The sequence below is a fragment of the Drosophila ananassae genome, chromosome 2L, assembly GCF_017639315.1.
Source record: "Drosophila ananassae strain 14024-0371.13 chromosome 2L, ASM1763931v2, whole genome shotgun sequence".
NCBI lineage: Eukaryota > Metazoa > Arthropoda > Insecta > Diptera > Drosophilidae > Drosophila > Drosophila ananassae.
Window position 1 is genome coordinate 24,093,841 of NC_057927.1, and position 21,198 is coordinate 24,115,038.

The 21,198-nt window shown below is 42.9% G+C and overlaps 2 protein-coding genes across 5 annotated transcripts; one reads left to right on the forward strand and one right to left on the reverse strand.

The window, feature by feature from the left end:
• Nucleotides 1–18: 18 nt before the first annotated feature.
• LOC6503419 (zinc metalloproteinase nas-8) lies at nucleotides 19–9,032 on the reverse strand. Its single transcript, XM_001967429.4, has 3 exons — nucleotides 8,968–9,032; nucleotides 649–1,287; nucleotides 19–590 (listed from the first exon to the last, which is right to left on the reverse strand). The coding sequence occupies exons 2-3, from the start codon at nucleotides 1,039–1,041 to the stop codon at nucleotides 96–98; spliced, it is 888 nt and encodes a 295-aa protein (XP_001967465.3). The 5' UTR covers nucleotides 1,042–1,287; nucleotides 8,968–9,032; the 3' UTR covers nucleotides 19–95.
• LOC6503431 (protein crumbs) lies at nucleotides 1,578–21,048 on the forward strand. Of its 4 annotated transcripts, XM_044715985.1 has the most exons (15): nucleotides 1,578–2,595; nucleotides 11,032–11,376; nucleotides 11,821–12,807; nucleotides 12,966–13,094; nucleotides 14,210–14,742; nucleotides 14,805–14,846; nucleotides 14,976–15,520; nucleotides 15,578–15,683; nucleotides 15,747–15,941; nucleotides 15,997–16,774; nucleotides 17,359–17,541; nucleotides 17,601–19,379; nucleotides 19,444–19,568; nucleotides 19,632–20,045; nucleotides 20,111–21,048. In XM_044715985.1, exons 1-15 carry the CDS (start codon nucleotides 2,406–2,408, stop codon nucleotides 20,339–20,341), a joined length of 6,582 nt encoding a protein of 2,193 aa, XP_044571920.1. In that variant the 5' UTR covers nucleotides 1,578–2,405; the 3' UTR covers nucleotides 20,342–21,048. The 4 variants fall into 4 exon arrangements, with proteins under 4 accessions (XP_044571920.1, XP_001967466.1, XP_014759149.1 ...); XM_001967430.4 differs by lacking the exon at nucleotides 14,805–14,846; XM_014903663.3 differs by lacking the exons at nucleotides 12,966–13,094; nucleotides 14,805–14,846 and adding an exon at nucleotides 13,271–13,648.
• Nucleotides 21,049–21,198: the final 150 nt, after the last annotated feature.

Here is a 21,198-nt window from a genome sequence, read left to right on the forward strand (position 1 = left end):
AATTTAATCTTTCGTCTAGAAGAAAGAATAGAAATACTGATAGACTGATAGATACCAGACTCATAGTCTAGATAGAATAATTCGACCGATCCCTTCTATTTCTTGCACTTGTACATCAAGTTGATTTTCCGGACATCGCCGGCGGAGAATCCACGGCGCTGACCCATCTGGCTGGCATCGGAGCTGGCACGAAGGGCCTTCAAAGTGGGCTGACCATTCCGGGAGAAGCTCGTGGCCGAGTAGTGCATTACACTGGCATAGTCGTAGTCCACCCCGAATCCAGACTGAGTCCTGGAACTGGCCTTCTCGAAGTTGGCCATCATCTCGGGCTTGATGTTGTCGTTCATCACCCGGACATAGGAGTCACGCTCGTGGCGATTCTGCTCATGGAAGAATCCGAGAGCGTGCATCAGTTCGTGAATGGGAGTTCCATAGGTTCGTAGACAGTTGGGGGACTGGAGATTCACTTCCTGGCGGCCACCCAGGCGGCCGATGCTGCTCCAGCAGCCGGATTTGCTGCTTCCTATGGAAATGTAATCCTTTTCGGTGGTTCGGGGCTTGAAACGAATGCAGGTCTTTGTGTGGTATTCCTAGAAAAGGGATAGAATTTGTAATTCCGTCATAGACTAGATCCTCTGAGAATATTACCTTGAAAGCATGATTGATGTTGCCCAGCTCCTGGCTGGTGAAAGGTCCTTTGATCTCGTAGGGAACAACACCGCCCGGCCAGCGGGAACTGAGCGCCAGAATGCCATTCCGGGTTCCATTCGATCTGCCCTCTCGGTAGCTCAGCGGAATAAGTATATCACCCTCGTAGTAGGTGCCCAGTTCCTCAGGGTTCTGCGGGGATTCTTCGTTGTGGGCCTCCACCAAAGCGCCGGTGGTCTCCATATCCGGATTTCCAAAAATTATATCACTCACATCGGTTAAGTCAATCATTTCCTGGAAGTCCATGTCCTCCAGGGGCATGCCACTCCCAAGAGTAACTCCCAGGATGGCTATGTAAAGAAAGAGAGTGGCTTTAGCTGGGATCTCTGACATTTTTCCAGTGTCTCCTTTCTACTGTGACATCTAGCCAGTCCCATGGGCATTATATAGTCTTACCTAGACCTCCAAAAATCGGCGACTGGTTGTCGGCGCTTTTGCTTCACTTATTGTTGCTAATTATGCTGAGCGATTAGACGGCGCTTTGTTTGCATATATTTCGCACTCGAATATCCGCGTGCCTCGTAATTTATGGCCTAATATATTCAGTGAGCTTTAATCGGTCAATTTGTAAGTAGAACGCTGGAATTTCAGATATTTTAAATGGAATTTTTAACCTGCTTTCGAGCTCAAAAATTAAGGGGACTTCCTCACAGTGATAAGAAAAAATCAAATATTTAAAATAAATAAAAGATATATAACCTCTTACCATAAAAAAATATATAAATAACTATCTATTTTTATTAATTTCAAATTATATACTTGGTTATCAGTTACATTTTACCAGGGATACTACTTCCGGTGAGCACAGGGTGCACCCATTTATCGATACTTTTATCGAACATCAGTGTTGGCGCCCGGACACCTGCCGTTCTGGCCACACTAACTGATACAGTGGAACACGAAGTTTTTTCAAATCAAAACTCTCGCACCGTTCGGACGTGTTTCGGCCACCGAGCGCATAGTTTAAGTTGGGCCGTTTTTGTAGTTGGCTCAAACTAGTAGCCTACGAGAACCTAATACTAAATCGAGTATCGAAACGAGCGGACTGTTTGCGTTTAAATATTTGTTTGCGATCTCCAAGCAGGTGCACAGATTTTCGTTTTTTCGGGATTTATTTTTTTGCGACGATCGAGTGTGTTAGCCGTGAGCGTCGAGGTTGTTTGGTTGAGAAAATAACAAAACATTCGTCGGAAAAATAGAGTTTAAAGACGCCGGAACGTTATTGCCATGTTGGTATTGGCCAATGCGCTGGTGTGCGTGTGAGAAGAACTGCCTGCAGTTCAAAAGGGCAACAAAAGCTCACCAATACCAGGCCCCTTTAAGCCAACTCGTTTGCTGGAGTTCTGGCCCGAAAACAAAGATGGCCTGAGAAATTTGTGGCTCAATATTCAAATTCAGGCTAGAAAGTGTCGCGTGCGAAAGTGTGCAAATAATAACTGGCGCATAACAAAAAAAAAAAAAAGCAATAATTAAAAAATAGAAGAAAACCCGAAAACCCGTTCTAAGTCGGTGTTTGTGTGTAAGAGAGAGAGAGAGAGAGAGTGTTTGGTAGTGTGTGTGAATGCGATAAACAAAAAACCAGCTCAATGAGTGTCCTCTAATCGAAAAGGAAAGAAAACTCCAAAACGAAAACCGACACAACCCTTTTTCCAATTCGAACTTGGCCAAAAAAAATATTAAAAAAATAAACACCGATCATGGCTGTGATCGCGAATGCGTCAGCAAGACAACAACAACCAGCAAAAACAACAACAACCACAACCACAACGAGAAGTCGAGACCGAACGAAAAGCGCAGCTCAAATAACAACAACGTCGCATTTGCTCAAGCGCGCCATTTCAGCGCCTCAATGGATACCGCTCTTCATATTAATTTATTTAGCAACAGGTGAGAACTGGCAAGAGAGCGATACCGAGCAGGGACATCTGGTCCGGACTCCGGAGAGAGCGGAGCGGAAAGAGCGTGTTTACATTGAAGTGTTCTAAAGACAGTCATACCTCGTTAAGTGGTTCCTTCAAGAAATCACACTCCAAATTGTCTATAAAATTGTATTATAAAGTTTATAAAATTAACAAATAAATGAGAAATACTAACAAGTCTTTCTGTAGGAAGCTCCACTGTAATAAAGCTATTTCCTCAAATTTTAAAATCATTATTATAATAAGAGAAGCAACAGGTCAGAAAGTGTATCCTTTGGGGCGGAGGAATTTTCTTTGGTTTTTGGGGGAATTCGGAAAAAATAAAATAAAATTAAAACTCGTTGAACGGGTTTTCCTCCATAAAGTGACTCATTCGACTGGCATACCTGAGGTCTGATTGTGTTAATTAATCCCCTCGCTTCATATTCTTCTTATCTCTCCTAGAAACAAAACCTTTAAATATTTACTAAACTTAAAAAAAATTATAAAACCTGCACTTTAATTGCCACCTGATCGCATAATAATCCCCGTATTTAATTCATAACTCTTGCTGACTCACTTTGTCTAATTATCCGAGTTACATGTTGTGCGAGCCCCCCCTTTTTGGGCATTGTGTGGCCCCCTTTTTGTGTGTTCGATTGTGCAAAAACGACCTAAAAATTTATTTATTTACAATACCACCACCAGCCGGGGAGAGGCAGCCGGGCAGCCAACCATCCGGCTTTTGTTGCCCCGTAATCTAATCTTTTTGGCCGGAAAGTGAAGTGTATGGCAATGTTGCAAAAGCCGCAATTCCATTAATGGTTTATCAACGGCAGAGTGGCAAGCAGAGATATAGATAGAGGTATAGGGGGAGGTATACAGATTTTCCTGGTTGGAAAAGCCAACATAATTATCTCTTCTCAAAGGTATTGGAAAGTACATTTCTCAATTTATCAAAAACCATTTAACTTTTCCACAAAGAACATGAATAGAGAGAGCCTGTTTTAAAGAGAAAGGGCACTGGGAAAGCCCCTCAACTGCACCAACAACTGGTTTTGTGGCAGCTTCTATGGCGCATCTAACATAAAGATAGATATCCAGAAGATACAAACACGATCATCAGTACTTTTCCTTTGAATTTCCGCCCTTTGCCAGATATAATCCATCATTTTCTGGGGAAAAATCGCGGCGCAGGTACTCTGCAGGTTTATGAACCAAAAAAAAAAAAAAAAAATAGTGGAGGGAAATTAAGGAAACTACCTACCTGCATTGCGTTAACGATAACAACACGTGACCCCTCGTGTTAGTGGAATTGTAAATGGTAGTGGGACACACCCGCACCGAGTTCTGATGCGCGGTGTCCGGTGTGTTGGCCTGGTCAAGTGTTAAAGTGCAATCGGCCGTGACACGGGACCGTGGGCCGTGTGGTGGGCCTACGCAGCCGGCCGCGACCATTGCCTGACGCTGGCCATTAGTGCAAGTCGTTAGCCAGGTCTATAAAAATAACCTAGCTGAAACTAACAACAGAAAAAAGAGTGATTTGTCCCCAGAACCTCCAGAAAGGTTGGAGCTAAAAATAATTTAGTTTTTAGGGCAGGAATATATAGAACCCTTTCTTTAAAGGTATTTTAAATCTGAAGCCACCTATTCCCGGGTATTCTTTCTTGTTTCTAGTTGCAACGTTGCCGCTTTTCAGTGGCTGCATCGATTAGTGCGAGACACCTTGGGAATATACCGCCATACCACCACAGCCGTAAAAAAAAACCGCAAATATGAGAAAATCTGGGAGAAAAAAATGTATAATATTTAGAAAACATAAAACCCCATAGCTGCTTTCGCTTTTACTCACTTTTATTTTATTCAGTTTCGGGCAAACAAATGTTTCAAATTGTGTTCAAAGTGGGCGTTGTTCAATGCTGTCTGTTGGATTGTCTTTTACGCCGCGATCACGTAGTTGCGTTTTATCTGTTGAAGAGCTATTTGCATACGCAGCACTGCCAACAACCACATCAGACACGAAATTCCATTGTTAGCACTGAACTCACACCATCAGAGCTACCATGGGATCTAACGCACCTCAGCATAGAAAAATTGTTGGGTAATTTAGGGGGTAACTTGTGGAATAAAAAGGTTCAGTAGCCCATTATTGGAATCAGAGTGCGTGGATTCTATTTCCAGCAGGTTCTTTTTGGTTTTTGTTATAGTTTATTTCGTTTATTAAATCCCTGAAACTGTGAAATAATAGAGATAGAAACCCATTTTTAAACCTACTTCATTATAGAACCTGTTTCAACTTAAGATTCATCGAACTTACTGTTTCAATATCATAGTTCTTAAACACAGTTCTTATAAATCCCTGAAATAATGAAATAAAAAATATAAAAACCCAATTTTCAACCTTTATTATTATACATATATCCTGTTCCTACAGTTCTCAAACACAGTTCCCAAGATCCTAAATCTGATATTTTTTCTGAAATTATGAAATTATAAAGATAAAAACCTAATTTTAAACCCACTTTATTATAGAACCTGTTTAAACTTAAAATTCATCAAACTTACAGTTCCCAAAGTTCCAATATCACAGTTCTTAAAAACAGTTCCCATAAATCCCTTAAATAATGAAATAATTAAAATAGAAACCCAGTTCGAAAACTACTTTATTAAAGAACCTGTTCCACCCTGAAAAATTGAAATATACAAGATAGAAACCTATTTTCAAACTTAAAGTTCCAATATAACTGTTTCTAAGCCACTTTTTCATTCAATTCCCTTCCGAAAAGATTTCCCCATTTATGCATTCTTTAAAAAAAAAAAATTCCATAGCTCTGAAATTATTTTGAAAGCCTTTCCATGGTGCAACGCCCACAACTTGCGTTTCGGCTGCAACAGTCTGTGTTTGTTCTGTGGGTTCTTTAGGACCTGGTGGTGGCGGGAAAGGTAGGTTTGGGGGACGCACCGGAAAAGATTCTCAGGCGGGTTTTCGGTTTTGTTTTATTCAACAGTTCATTGCTTTGTGCCAGTTTGGGAACAAGTCTGGCAGCCCCTTTTTCCAGGCCCAGACCCAGACCCAGGCCCAGGCCAGAACGAGCGTACAAGGGCCGATTGTTGTTGGCAACACAAATACATGCGATCCGCAGTGGAACGTCAACACAGTGACTGCCACAAAACTGGTTCCCAGGCGCGCCTGCGCAGTGCGCACAAGCGGATCAGACAACAAAAAAATAAAAAATAAAACTAAAAATCAACGGCGCCAAATAGCGGGGGAGAGAGTCAGTCAGTGGCTCTATTTTTGGGGAGTATTCTAGCTGTAGTTTATTTTTTGCAGTTCCCAGAACGGAGAGATTAAAGAATAAGCATTAACTGTCTTACTTAACTGTGTACTTAGACCGGGGACATAATAAATTCATTAAAAATAGGAGAAGAAATAAGAGTTTTCAAGATCTATTCTTCAAAAACTTGGCTTCATTAAGCTAAGTTCTATTTCAAGATATTTATCTGTCAGATTTTCTTCCCTATAAAATCTGATAATATCTCCTTTTTCTTATATATTACTATCTATTTTCTCTATGTGTACTGAACAAACTGAGCAAATCCGACGTTGACACACTCGAGACTGAATACTTTTGTGGGTGCCTGGCTTTTTTTGTGGTTTTTAATCTGCAGCTTTCATGGGAAACGTTTATTTATCAAAACTAATTAGCTTCTGACCGGTGGGATGTATTGTTGCCTTAACATACATATAATAGAAGCGGTTTTATTTAAATATTTAAAAATATTTCCTCACCGCATTTCTGGGAAGCCGAAGCGGAAATTAGTGTGGGAACCCATTCGCATCTCAGTTTCGTTTCAAACAAGGTGTTGGAACAAATGATGGCCCAAAGCAATGGATTCTTTCTTCTCCAAGGGGTCTAAGTGCATCCAGACATGAAAGGTGAAGGTGGGAAGCAATCTTGGGAAGAAATTTCTTTCCAAAGAACGCAACAAAGACGTCATATCTGACACATTCAAAAGTGTTTGGTAAAATATGTGTTATTTACTTAAATTATTATACCTTTAATGGAAGTTTAGAAATTACAAAATAACATTAACTGTTTATACATATATAGCCTTTGAAAGCTTCTTAGAAATCTAGTTAAACTCCAGACCATAAAATAGTTTAAAAATAAACATTTAACTTTCATATTTAATGAAACCCTTTTTTGATTTATTTAACTTCTGACCATAAAATACTTGAAAAATAAACCATTACTGTCCCTTTAAACTTTCTTTATTAATTCCTTAATTTATTTCCAATTATGGAATATAATAAACAAATTTCTAAAATTAACTTTTTAATCTCCCTAACCATCATAGAAAAAAATGTCATATATGAAGTTCAAACATGCTTAATGAACATTAAATGTAATTAAATTTTTTTTTTCGATAATCGTATTATCAACAAGCTATAATTAAATTTTAATCGCGTCGCGTTTTCACTTTTTTCATGAAATATTGGGAAAAAAACTAATAGAAACTGAAAACGAAACTACAACAATTAAAGTGCAATTAAAAAATTTCGAATTTAATTAAACAAAAGTAGATATAGTAAGAGTGTTTGTGGCTTTCTGACTGAACAAATTAAATAGAAAAAAAATGTAAAAAAAAAGTAAAATCGGTCAAAACTAATTTATGCAACTTCTGAACATCCGATAGGCAAAAAGAAAACAAAACAAAACAATCAACTGCAAAATGAACATTTTTTTCCTCTACGTGGGCGTTGCGTTACACACAAGCAATGAATAAAAAAAAGTACAAAATATTTAGAGCAAAAATTAAATAGTTATTTCGGTGTGGGTTAACAAGTGAGGCAATACAACAACACAACTCAGTTAAAACAATTGAAGTATGACCAAAAACAGAGCTCTGGCTGTTGGCGCAAAATTGAAGAATCAGTGCAGTGAAAAAAAATACTTTTTTCTTTTAATTGTTTTCTATTGTTTTGGAAACTTTTTTTTGTACAATTTTTTGTTCTTTGTGGAGGAAATAGTAAATAACAATCCCAACAACCGGTCACGTTAGCCCAGTTAGCAACGCTTAGCTTACTTTTGTGACCAAACGGGCCATAGGGGTTGGCCTTATTGCATTACTGAGGGGGCAGACCCGGCAGGTGATTCGGAGGGTGGGTACTTGCAATCAAGTCTTTTTGATATTCAAACCCCAAAAAGCCCTTCAGAATTTCGAAATAAAATTTTAGCTAAAATTCATACTTTTCACTTATAAATGGCGTTTTAGAAAAGTCTGTTTCACTTTAAATAATATTTGTTACTTTATTTTGCGCCAGGGTACTTGAAATCAAGTTTTTTGATAATCAAACCCCGAGAAGCCCTGTAGAATTTCGGAAAAAATAGCCAAAGAAATAGCTGAGAAAGGGTTTTCAGCTAAAATAAATACTTTTTATTAAAAACAAGGATGTTTTTGAGGAAGTCTTTTTCTCTTTTGATAATATTTTGCTCTATATTTTGGGAAATTGGAAATTAAAACCCACAATTAAGAGAAAATTTCAAAATTTAGAGGCACTTTTCATTCATACTTTTTTTTAAATCATTTTTTTTCAAAAGCATTCTTTTCTTAAATTTAAATCATTTTTTTTTTCAAAAAATATTTTTTATTTAAAAGATTATTATTGCGGCATGTAATTCAGGGAAAGAAAAAACCCAAAAAATCTTAAAATTTAACATCAAATATTAATCAGGCTTTGTATCTCAAAATCATAATTTTCACTGATAAAAGGACGCTTTGCGGGAAGTAGGTTTCACTTGAAATACTATTCTTCCGCCCTAAGGGTAATTGCAAAGAAGGTTTTCTTAATATACAAACCCCAAACCGCCACCAAAATGTAGAAAAAATACCCATTCATACTTTTCTTTCAATATCTTTAAAGAAATCACTTTTCTCTCCATTTAAAAGCGCTCTTCAAGGAAAGTCTCTCACTTAAAATACTATTATTGTGCCCCCAGGTGTGCAGTTGCCTTGCAATGTACTCTGTATTGTTTTGCATATGATGGCGGTGGTGGTGATTAGTCATACCAACAGAATGCAATGCAAAATGCAGAAAAGCAAAAAAAAACAAAGCCAGAGGCGAAAAGCAAAGCAAGCTGAGCTAATTTGCATACATCTACTTATGTTGTATTCGGACTGGAGGCAAGTGTTGCAATGTTTTTGTTAACTGGGCCTCCCTCTCTCTCTCTCACAAGTCTCATGTGGCTGGGTGGAGGCGGGCCAGGAATGTGGTATAGTTGTGGTAGTACCGCTTCCTTCTTAACAACTTTTGCGTGTATTTAGCGCACTTCATTTTGCATAAATCACTTTTTCTTACGTGTGGCAAATAGCATGGGAAGTCTGAGATGCGGGCCTCGAAGTGAGTAATTATCTCTCGAAGAAAGATTTAAGATTTCGAACGTTTTCTCTTTTTAAAACGAAAAGTTTTAGGGAAACTGGTGGAAATGGGCAGCATTTTTACTAACGATATTGCCAATAAACATTCACATTTTCAAAAGAGTTTCCTGTTTGCTTATTTTTGGAAATTATAAAAAAGAGAGTGTCGAAGCAAAGCTTATATAATCATTCTCAAGAGGAGTAGTTTGCATAATTTCTTGTTTGTTCGGAGAATGGTTTTTAAATGTCTTTTGGAGTCACTTACCACGCCCCTGCTTAAGAACCGGCACAAAACAATCTCTGTCCCCGAAAAAATCTGAGACCCACAGCGAAACATCATTAAAAGCTTAAAAAGCATTTTGCAAAAGAATGCCCGCTCTTGACAAAAGACGCGAGAAACTATTAAACTGTATCTTTTTTTATGGCACCGCTAAAAAAATCTCACAAAAAAATCTGTAGAGCAAAGTTCTCAGTTTCGAGCCATTCATGACTCAAAAAATAATATAAACAAACACACTGACAACCCGTTGTCCGAAAGCCACTCTGAAAAACTCTATTAAAGCCAGAAATATAATTCTGGTCGTGGTTATGATTATGAAATTTCCGTTCCGTTTATTCAGGGGCAGAAACAAAAGCTCTCAGATACGCCATTAGCAGAATCTATAATTCGGTTTCTATATGCGATTTTTTAAATGGCATTTTTTGTCGTTTAAGTTTTGAACTTAAGTTTTCCGGACGTGAGTCTAATATAATTATGAGCTACTTGACAGTCGGCTTATTTACTTGCTCACTGGGTAGTGGGTACTGAGTACTGGGTACACCTTGGGATCTCCCCACCTGCCTGGCCCACTTTTGTCTGACGGAACTACAACAGAAAAACAAAATCCCATTTAATTTTCAAATAAAATGTCCGAGAAGACGACAAGTAGAGGCGGCAAAATCGATGGCCTCATAAACTATTGTACTTTGCTGGGTTTTAACATCGTTCAGGTTCTGTCGAGGTCTCCCGGGCGCTTTCTAAGCCAGACATGGGGTGCCAGCCATGGGTCAGGGCAGCCAAAAGGGCACTCCAGTCCAAAAGGTGCTAAAATGATCTCCTCCTCATAATATGGCATAATGGCAGAGTGTTAAAATACATACGAGTGTGCCAAGTTTATTAAAGCTAAAAAAGTTAATAGATTTAATTTTTATAATTGGACTTGTGAAAAATGAATAGTAGTCATGAATACTTTCGTGTTCATGCGAAATATGTTTCTATAATCTATTTATAATATATTTCTCTGTCTAAATGTCTCTATTTCTGTTAAAATTTCTTTCCTGAGCCGCTTTCTTTCCGTTTCAATATCTTTTTTTTTTTTTTTGTGGTATTGATGAAAAACCAGCTTATGAACATGCAAGTTTATGGCAACAGCACTCATAGTTGGCTCTTTGCTTACTTTTTTACGCCTCGTGCACTGAGTCCAAGAAAGCTTGTTAATTTCGTTTTGATGTTTTTTTGAGAAAACCAAACAGAGAGACAGTCGGATGGAGACTCTCGTCTTCTTGGGGGGAATTGATTCTGCGCTTTGGTGATCCAAGTAAATGAAAGTTGAACATAGAGTGAGGAGACTGGAGGCCTTAACTGATTACCATTTATGTGGCATGTGCCGGGCCATGGCAACTCGTCTAATTTGGTCAATGCTACTCTGAAAGAAAAGCAAAAAACAAAACACTTTCTTAGCCAGCCGGCCAGCCGGAGAGCAATGAACAAAGAAATAGTGCTGAAATGGCAGTGGGAAAATGTAAGCCAAAGTAAACCAATTGGCCAAATGCGCCAAATACGCGAAATGAGGAAGTCTACTACGGTTACAAATGCGTTGGCCAAATGCGAATGAAATGCGATTAGTTAAATGAGAGCCCGACTTGGCCCGAACCGACCTGGCCTTGTCATGCTTTCATTTCATTTCACCCATCATTGCAGTAGTTGTTACCAACTAACCCTCTGTATCTTGATCTTCTCTTGCAGATGTCGCCTCGGTGGAGGTGCCGACCAAGGAGGCGTACTTTAATGGCTCCACTTACCTCCGCCTGACCACGCCGATGCCCATTTGGGACCATTCGGCGATTAGTTTCCGCTCGTGCCGCGGCGGCGAGATCCTCGCCCAGCAGTACAACAAAAACTCAATCGTAATCTCAGTGCTCAACGACTTTCTGCAAATATCACTGGCCGGACCCGCTGTCCACGGCCCCAACAACCGGCTGGACGTCAAACTGCCCTACCAACTGCTGGACAACCGCTGGCATACGCTCCAGTTCAAGTACGAGTACGGCAACCTCTATCTCCATGTGGATCGTGCGGCAAGCATATTTGGTAAGTGAAAATCCCTCTTTCAGTTGGATTGGGCCGGCCTGTCCGTCCGTAAACAAACGTGAAATGTTGCCGAATCGAATGGGAGTGAATCACATCACGAGGGTTGAGTAATGCAATTGTGCCCGCTAATTGGGACGGTGAGAAACGGAGTGACGGACCTAATAGTTTAATCCATCAGGAGATAGCAATGAATAGACTGAAAACTCGAAAATTGTATAGAATTCGAATGTCTCAGAGGGAGATTGTAGTTAAAAAAGTGTTGAAAGTTCTATAATAGATGTGAATATAATATACTATCTGAATAATTTGAATAGTTTTGAATGGATTGGAGATACCTTATCTTTCTATCTAGATCACAAGATTAGGCCATATATATTTTAATATTCGTAAGATATTTTCCAATGAAAGATTATCTAATAAACTAATTAACTTTTTAACCCCCAGCCAACTCCACGTACAACAGCCAGTTCCTGACCAACCAGGACATTGGCTATAAGGATGCCATCTTGATATTGGGCAACTCCTTCTCCGGATGCCTTCTCGACGGACCTGGCCTGCAGTTCGTCAACAACTCCACAGTGCAGAACGTGGTCTTTGGAGTGTGTCCCTTGACTCCAGGTCCCTGCAGCGATCATGATCTCTTCACCCGACTGCCGGACAACTACTGTCTGAACGACCCATGCATGGGCCATGGAACCTGCTCGTCCAGCCCCGAGGGATACGAGTGCCGGTGCACGGCCCGGTATTCGGGAAAGAACTGCCAAAAGGACAATGGATCGCCGTGTGCCAAGAATCCGTGTGTGAATGGAGGCTCCTGCTTGGAGAACTCTCGCGGCGACTACCAGTGCTTCTGCGATGCCACCCATAGTGGCCAGCACTGTGAGACGGAGGTGAACATCCACCCACTCTGCCACACGAATCCCTGCCTGAACAACGGCGCCTGCGTGGTTATCGGCGGCAATGTGGCATGCGAGTGCCCCAAAGGATATGCGGGTGGCAGGTGCGAGATCGACACCGACGAGTGCGCCTCGCAGCCGTGCCAGAACAACGGCAGCTGCATCGACCGGATCAATGGCTTCAGCTGCGATTGCTCGGGAACGGGGTACATGGGCGCCTTCTGCCAGACCAACATCAACGAGTGCGACAAGAATCCCTGCCTGAACGGGGGTCGGTGCTTCGACACCTACGGCTGGTACACCTGCCAGTGCCTGGACGGGTGGGGCGGTGAGATCTGCGATCGGCCGATGACCTGCCAGACGCAGCAGTGCCTCAACGGGGGCACCTGCGTGGACAAGGCCATCGGATTCCAGTGCATCTGTCCGCCGGAGTACAGTGGAGAGCTGTGCCAGCTGGGGCCCAGCTGCGCCCAGCAGTGTCCCATCGACTCGGAGTGCGTGGGCAGCAAGTGCGTGTGTAAGCCAGGAACCTCGGGTGAGTTATAATCTCAGTTATGTTACTTCCTTGTTGCACGTATTTCTAGCTTTTGGGGCTTTGCATGAAACTCATTTAATCATTTGCTTAATTTGGGCTTTGCGGTCATGGTTTCCTCTTTCAATATAACTATTAAAAATATGATTTTAAACAAAAAGCTTCCGATTTGGAGCCGCAATCTCCGCTCGAGCTGGACATTTCCGACTCCACGCTGTGCGGAAGTGAGAAAAAGAAGCGCTACATCTCGCCCGAATGGCTGAAGCGCAAGCGTTGTGAACTAAAACTGAGTAGGTGGCCCAAAGTAATCTTCTCTTAAGTGGCTTTGCTTTTCCTCCTAACACTTAGATCATCCATTGATGTAGTCTGTACATTGCTTTACCTTTTAAACTAATGGTGTATACTTTATAATCCTAATCCCCTACCTCGTAACCTCGGTGTATATCTTAAATGGCTATAACCTCAGGACCAATTGGTCATTGTCTGCCGACAACAACACCAGAACCGATACAAGAACAATTGCCGACAACAACAACAACAACAACAATCACACCAATGACAGCAACAACTACAAGAACCACAGCAAACCCTATCCCAGCTAGCCAAAATACCTTAACCACAACCAAGATACCTTCAATAATAACAACTACAACAAGTACAACAACAACAAAATCAACAACAATTAGCAAAAAACTTCAACAACAACAACAGCAGTTACAACAAGCAACACAACAACGCTCAGCATCCCTGAATGTCGCATGTCCCCAAGATAACTGCTTGAACGGTGGCACCTGCCTGGGCTATAGTAGCAATTATACCTGTATATGTGCTAGTGGATACACAGGTTTGGCATATCCCCACACAATTCCCACAGCGAAAGGGTTGTCCTAAAAGTCTGCATGCGAAACCACTTTAGTTTCAGTTTAGTTTAATGGCTCTAAGCGGTTAAAGGCTCTAACTAGGCTATAATTGGTAGTTGATTGCACGGAATATTGATTTGACCTAGAATTTTTAACCCATTCTGGCCTTCTTATCGTTTTAAATAAGGTCAAGTCCCAGCAAATCTTGTATTTTTGATCAAAAGCCTAATCTTATCTTAAATAAATGTTTAAATCTTAAAGATACTTGACAAGATAATTGATTTACAAACAGTAGTGAGCAGAAAAGTAAATAAATTTAAACATAGCTAATAAAATATTATTTGAGCTTTATCTTATTTTTACTAGAAAGATAATTTATTTAGAATTCTAATTACAATCTAACTTAATAAATATACTTTTAGTGCAACCCTCTGTAAATATTTAGAAGAGTAGTTATAGTTCTTTAAACTTTAAATTTTTGGGAAAAACTTAACTTAATATTTAGAAATACAAAATAAACTAACAAAAATCCCTTTGAATCCCAGGTTACAACTGTCAGACCAGCACCGGCGATGGAGTAGCTGCTTTGGCCCTCACCCCCATCAACTGCAATGCCACCAACGGCAAGTGCCTGAACGGAGGCACTTGCTCCATGAACGGCACCCACTGCTACTGCGCCGTGGGATACTCCGGCGATCGCTGCGAAAAGGCGGAAAACTGCTCTCCGTTGAACTGCCAGGAACCGATGGTGTGCGTCCAGAACCAGTGCCTCTGTCCGGAGAACAAGGTGTGCAATCAGTGCGCCACCCAGCCCTGTCAGAACGGCGGCGAGTGCGCCGAACTGCCGAATGGGGATTACGAATGCAAGTGCACCCGCGGATGGACCGGACGGACATGCGGCAACGATGTGGACGAGTGCACGGTGCATCCGAAGATCTGCGGAAACGGCATCTGCAAGAACGAGAAGGGATCGTACAAGTGCTACTGTACTCCGGGATTCACGGGCATTCACTGCGACTCGGATGTGGACGAGTGCCTCAGTTTCCCCTGCCTCAATGGAGCCACGTGCCACAATAAGGTAGGTTGATGAGACCCGGATTTGATGGCCCAAAACTGTGTCTGTTACTAAAGTGTAATTAGTTGTTTTTCTTTAAATATGGAAAGCATCGGATATTGAGACAAGTGAGTGGAGATGTCGTTGAGCTAGCTCCGTATACTCTTTTCCTCGTTAGATTTCACTTGAACCCCTGGCTTTTAAACCCAAAACTTATCTCACATTATAATAATATTCTCCTTATAATCCTCGTCCAGATCAACGCCTACGAGTGTGTCTGCCAGCCGGGCTACCAGGGCGAGAACTGCGAAATCAATATCGATGAATGCGAAAGCAATCCCTGCTCGAATGGATCCACCTGCATCGATATGATCAACAACTTCACCTGCTCCTGCATCCCGGGAATGACGGGTCGCATTTGCGACATCGACATAGACGACTGTGTGGGTGATCCCTGCCTGAACGGAGGTCACTGCATCGATCAGTTGGGCGGATTCCGATGCGATTGCAGTGGAACGGGCTACGAGGGCGAGAACTGCGAACTGAACATCGACGAGTGCATTTCGAATCCGTGTACAAACGGCGCCAAGTGCATCGACCAGGTGAAGGACTACCTGTGCGAGTGCCACATGGGGTACAAGGGCAAGAACTGTGAGCAGGACATTAACGAGTGCGAGAGCAATCCCTGCCAGTACAACAGCCAGTGCCTGGAACGATCCAACACGACACTCTACCAAATGAGTCGCACCACCGACCTGCCCAAGGTCTTCAGCCAATCGTTTAGCTTTGAGAACGCCAGCGGGTGAGTCTTTTGAATTATTCTTAATATTTTTCAAGGCTAATCGTATAATTTTCGCAGGTACGAGTGCGTCTGTGTCCAGGGAATTACTGGAAAAAATTGTGAAATAAATATTAACGAATGCGAGAGCAATCCCTGCAGCAAACACGGCAACTGCAACGATGGGGTAAGGCTATATTCAATTTATAAAAATGAAATATTGTTAATTTAATGTATTTTCCCATTACAGATTGGCACTTATACTTGCGAGTGCGATCCTGGCTTTGAGGGAACCCACTGCGAGATCAACATAGACGAGTGTGATCGCTATAATCCCTGCCAGACCGGCACCTGTGTCGACGAAATCAATGACTACAAATGCGACTGCGATGCCAACTTTGGTGGCAAGAACTGTTCAGTGCCCTTAATCGGATGCCGCACAAATGTAGGTCCTTCAAAATGTTACAAAATAGCTTGGTTCTTATCTAGTTCTATTGTAGCCTTGTTTAAATAACGGCACCTGTCTTCCTTACCTGGTAAATGAGACCATCCATCGGTACAACTGCACCTGCGAGAACGGCTTCCAGGGCAACACTTGCGAGAAGACCACAACGCTCTCCATGGTGGCCACCAGCTTGATATCCGTAACTACGGAGCGCGAGGAGGGCTATGACATTAACCTACAGTTCCGGACAACTCTACCCAACGGAGTGCTGGCCTTTGGAACTTCGGGAGAGAAGAACGAGCCTGTTAGCTACATACTGGAGCTGATCAATGGAAGATTGAACCTGCACTCCTCGCTGCTGAACAAGTGGGAGGGAGTCTTCATTGGCTCGAAGTTGAACGACAGCAACTGGCACAAAGTTTTCGTCGCCATCAACACCTCGCATCTGGTACTGTCGGCCAATGACGAACAGGCCATCTTCCCAGTGGGCTCTTATGAGACGGCCAACAACAGCCAGCCCTCGTTTCCGCGTACCTACCTTGGCGGAACCATACCCAACCTGAAGTCCTATCTGCGCCACCTCACCCATCAGCCGTCGGCCTTTGTCGGCTGCATGCAGGACATTGTGGTCAACGGAAAGTGGATCTTCCCAGATGAGCAGAGTGCCAACTACACCTACGGCGATACCAAGTTGGAAAATGTCCAGAGCGGATGTCCCCGGACGGAACAGTGCAAACCAAATCCTTGCCATTCGAATGGCGAGTGTACGGATTTGTGGCATACCTTTGCCTGTCATTGCCCCAGACCCTTCTTCGGCCACACCTGCCAGTATAGTAAGTCTCTATTATCCTTATCCTTAAAGGGAAAAATTCGTGGGAAGTCAATATGAAGTGGGTCATACTGTCCCACGATGCCACAACTTTGCCATTATCCATCCGATTCTTGATCGGAATACCTTAATCGATTCATAGATCGATTCTCCATTGATCTGCATCAAAATCTAGAGACAAAATATTTTTGAGATTTTTTGTAAAATTTTCTGGGGGATCTCCTTCAAAATTATGAAAAATGCATGGAATTTTTCATAATTTCACAATTTGACCCACGGAGAAGGCCACAACTTTACCATTATCCATCCGATTCTCGATTGGAATACCTTAATCGATTTGTAGATCGATTTTCCATTAATCTGAATCAAAATCTAGGGACAAAATTTTATTTAAATTTTTTTGTAAAATTTTCTGGGGGATCCCCTGCAAAATTATAAAAAATTTCATGGTAGCACAATTTGACCCACGGAGAAGGCCACAACTTTGCCATTATTAATCCGATTCGTATAAATATTCGTATAATCATTCATATAATCAAATTAAAGTTACTTTTATTTAGAATCCCTAATAACTTTCGTCCATTTCAGATATGACTGCTGCCACTTTTGGACACGAGAATACCACCCATTCAGCTGTGATTGTGGAGACGACGGATGTGGCCAGGCGGGCTATTCGTTCCATACTGGATATATCCATGTTTATTCGCACTCGCGAACCCACTGGCCAAGTTTTCTATTTAGGCAGTGATCCTCGGAAGACACCCACTAAAAGTGAGTTAACTCCATATGGACATGTTGGACAATTTAATTTAATTTAATCTTCCTTCCAGATATCGGCGACTCATATGTGGCGGCCAAGCTGCATGGTGGTGAACTGCTAGTGAAGATGCAGTTTAGTGGAACCCCGGAGGCATACACCGTCGGTGGCCAAAAGCTGGATAATGGCTACAACCATCTGATCGAGGTGGTGCGTAACCAGACACTTGTGCAGGTCAAACTCAATGGCACCGAGTACTTCCGCAAGACACTGTCGACGACGGGTCTGCTGGACGCACAGGTGCTCTATTTGGGTGGCCCTGCACCTACACGCGAATCCCAGCTGGGAGTTACCACGGAACCAATACCCGGATCGATGGCGCTTCCCGGCACTGGTGGAGTTCCCATACCGCCAGAGGATACCGCAGTGCCCAAGGAGGCTGATGATAGTCGCGACTACTTCAAGGGAATTATTCAGGACGTCAAAGTGAGCAATGGCTCGCTCAATCTTATTGTGGAGATGTACCCCCTGAACGCCACGGATGTCCAGGTGAATGCCAAGCCGCTGGGAGCAGTGCAAATCGATAAGAGATCCGTTTTGGCGGGCGAAGTGTCCGACGATCTGTGCCGCAAAAATCCTTGCCGCCACAATGCCGAGTGCCGCAACACCTGGAACGACTACAGCTGCAAGTGCCCCAACGGCTACAAGGGAAAGGACTGCCAGGAGATCGAGTTCTGCCAGCTAGTCACGTGTCCAGGCGAGAGTGTCTGCCAGAATTTGGACGATGGCTACGAGTGTCTCACGAACATCACGTTCACCGGGCAGGAGCGTTCCCCACTAGCCTTCTACTTCTTCCAAGAACCCCTATCAGAGGAGATTGTGGGCGAGACAGCCCCCAAGCAGGCTCTGAAACCCGTCATCGATATAGCTTACCGCACCCGAGCTGGAGGAACTCTTCTGTTTATCGACAACGGCGATAGCTTCTTTGAGATCGGAGTAAACGGAGGTCGAGTGACTGTGGCCTGGAAACTGAGTAAAATACTTTACGGATTCTCTGCTCATTTCGACAAGGAAAATACGGACGGCGAGTGGAGCAGAATCTACATTCGAGCTCACAATGGCAAACTGGAGGGCGGCTGGAAAGGATGGGAGTCAATGGTGGACCCTGCGCCTGCCTTCTCAAACGACATTGAACAGGGAGCTATTCAATCGCTTATCGCCAGCAGCAACCAGATTTATTTGGGCGGCATGCCCGAATCCCGACAGGCTCGAGGAACCACTCAGTCTGCCCAGCAAGGCTCCCAATTCAAGGGATGTGTGGGCGAGGCTCGAGTAGGTGATCTCCTTCTGCCCTACTTCACCAACACCGATCTCTATCCACACACTGAGAATGTATCCGTTCAGTTGAAGGCCCAGTTCCGATTAAATGCCACTCGTCCGGAGGAGGGCTGCATCCTGTGCTTTCAGACGGATTGCAAGAACGACGGGTACTGCCGTGCCCCGTCCGATGAATATGCCTGCACCTGCCAGGCGGGCTACGAGGGAGATGACTGTGGCACAGACATCGACGAGTGTCTGGATACTGTGTGCCAGAACAACGGAACGTGTGTCAACCTGGTGGCTGACTTCCAGTGCCAATGCGAGCCAGGATTCGAGGGCAAGCACTGCGAGCTGAATATTGACGAGTGTGCTGACCAGCCCTGCCAAAATGGTGGAAACTGCACGGATTTGATCGCTGGCTTCGTGTGCGACTGCCCGGATGACTTCATGGGAATGCAATGCGAAGTGCTCAAGCAGATGACCTGCGAGAATGAACCTTGCCGTAATGGATCCACCTGCGACAATGGTTTCAGTAAGTACTCTCTTAAAGCTCACCCTCGGAAGTATCCTTAATTTAATTCTCGTTTGAACCTTAGATGCTTCAACTGGCAACAATTTCACGTGCACTTGTGCCCCCGGATTCGAGGGTCCCCTGTGTGATATTCCCTTCTGCGAACGAACTCCTTGTGACAATGGAGGACTCTGCCTTACCACCGGACCTGTAAGTATTACATCCATTTTAATTTCCAACATCCGATTAAATCTGACTTTCCTTTCCCAACAGATTCCAATGTGCAAGTGCAGTCTGGGTTACACGGGTCGACTGTGCGAGCAGGACATCAATGAGTGTGAGTCCAATCCCTGCCAGAACGGTGGCCAATGCAAGGACCTTGTGGGCAAGTACGAGTGCGACTGCCAGGGCACCGGATTCGAGGGTCTGCGCTGTGAAAACGACATTGACGAGTGCAGCGTGGAGGGCGAATACTGTGGCGGATTGGGTCGCTGCTTCAACAAGCGCGGCTCCTTCCAGTGCATCTGCCAGAAGCCGTACTGCGGTGCCTACTGCAACTTTACGGATCCCTGCAATGCCACGGATCTCTGCGCAAACGGTGGCCGCTGCGTGGAGAGCTGCGGTGCCAAGCCAGATTACTATTGCGAGTGTCCTGAGGGATTCGCTGGCAAAAACTGCACAGCACCGGTAAGTTTAAAACTTTATTTTAATGAATGATTCGATTTTTCTAATTTAACCAATGGATCTTACAGATAACAGCCAAGGAGGACGGTCCATCGACTACTGACATCGCCATCATTGTGATTCCCGTGGTTGTGGTGCTGCTGCTGATCGCCGGAGCCCTGCTGGGCACCTTCCTGGTAATGGCTCGGAATAAGCGTGCGACTCGGGGCACCTATAGTCCCAGCGCCCAGGAGTACTGTAATCCGCGCCTGGAAATGGACAATGTGCTGAAACCGCCGCCGGAAGAGCGTCTTATTTAGTTTCGAGCCGAGCAATTAGCAAAACGAACGATATTTTTAAATCCGCCCATATATGTACACCTAACTGTAGGAGTAATGCAATGTTTTTTAAATAAGTTCGTCCCTAATTATTATTACAATTTATATGTTAAGGTGCTCAAAGCAACAGCAACAGCAGCAGTAGCCCCCGATTCCACCTGCCCATGCTTTAGTTAGTTAGTTAATGATGCCGTTGTCTATTTATTCTAGTAGTTTATATGACGATCGTATCGCTCTTTAGTCGTTATGTAGTTTCGTTCCAATAGGTTAGACTCAGTATTCGATTTCTCGTATATTTCCTAAGCTGCGAACAAAGTTGAGCCCTAACACCGATTGACCCCCTTAACATTCCGGACGAAAGCCCTACAAGTGCATTGTACGACTATTTTTGTAAATAGATTTGCCGATTCCTACACTCCTACACTTATTATTAGCCGAGCTAAAAGCGACGAGAAACCCTATATGCCTATATATACGAGAGTATATATCAGTAAATGTGGCCTTATGTAATAAAAAAAAAGAACCTACAATAATATTGAAATCATTTTGAAACGAAAAGAACATGAGAAACTACGAGTATTCTGTTAAGTAATTAAAGTAAAAGACATATTTTGCTCTAGAACTTCTAAGCGTAAACTTAAGAGACTGTACTATATAATAATTATTAAATATTTCGACTTTTTTTCAAACCCTCGACTTTTATTTAAGAACCATTAAAACAGTGGCATAGTTTCCAATTGGTAGCAACTATTGCTAAAATTTATTCGTCACATATTTCATGACGGGTACTTAATGGTTTGAATGCAAACAAATAATTATGAACAAACTTTAGCTTTGTT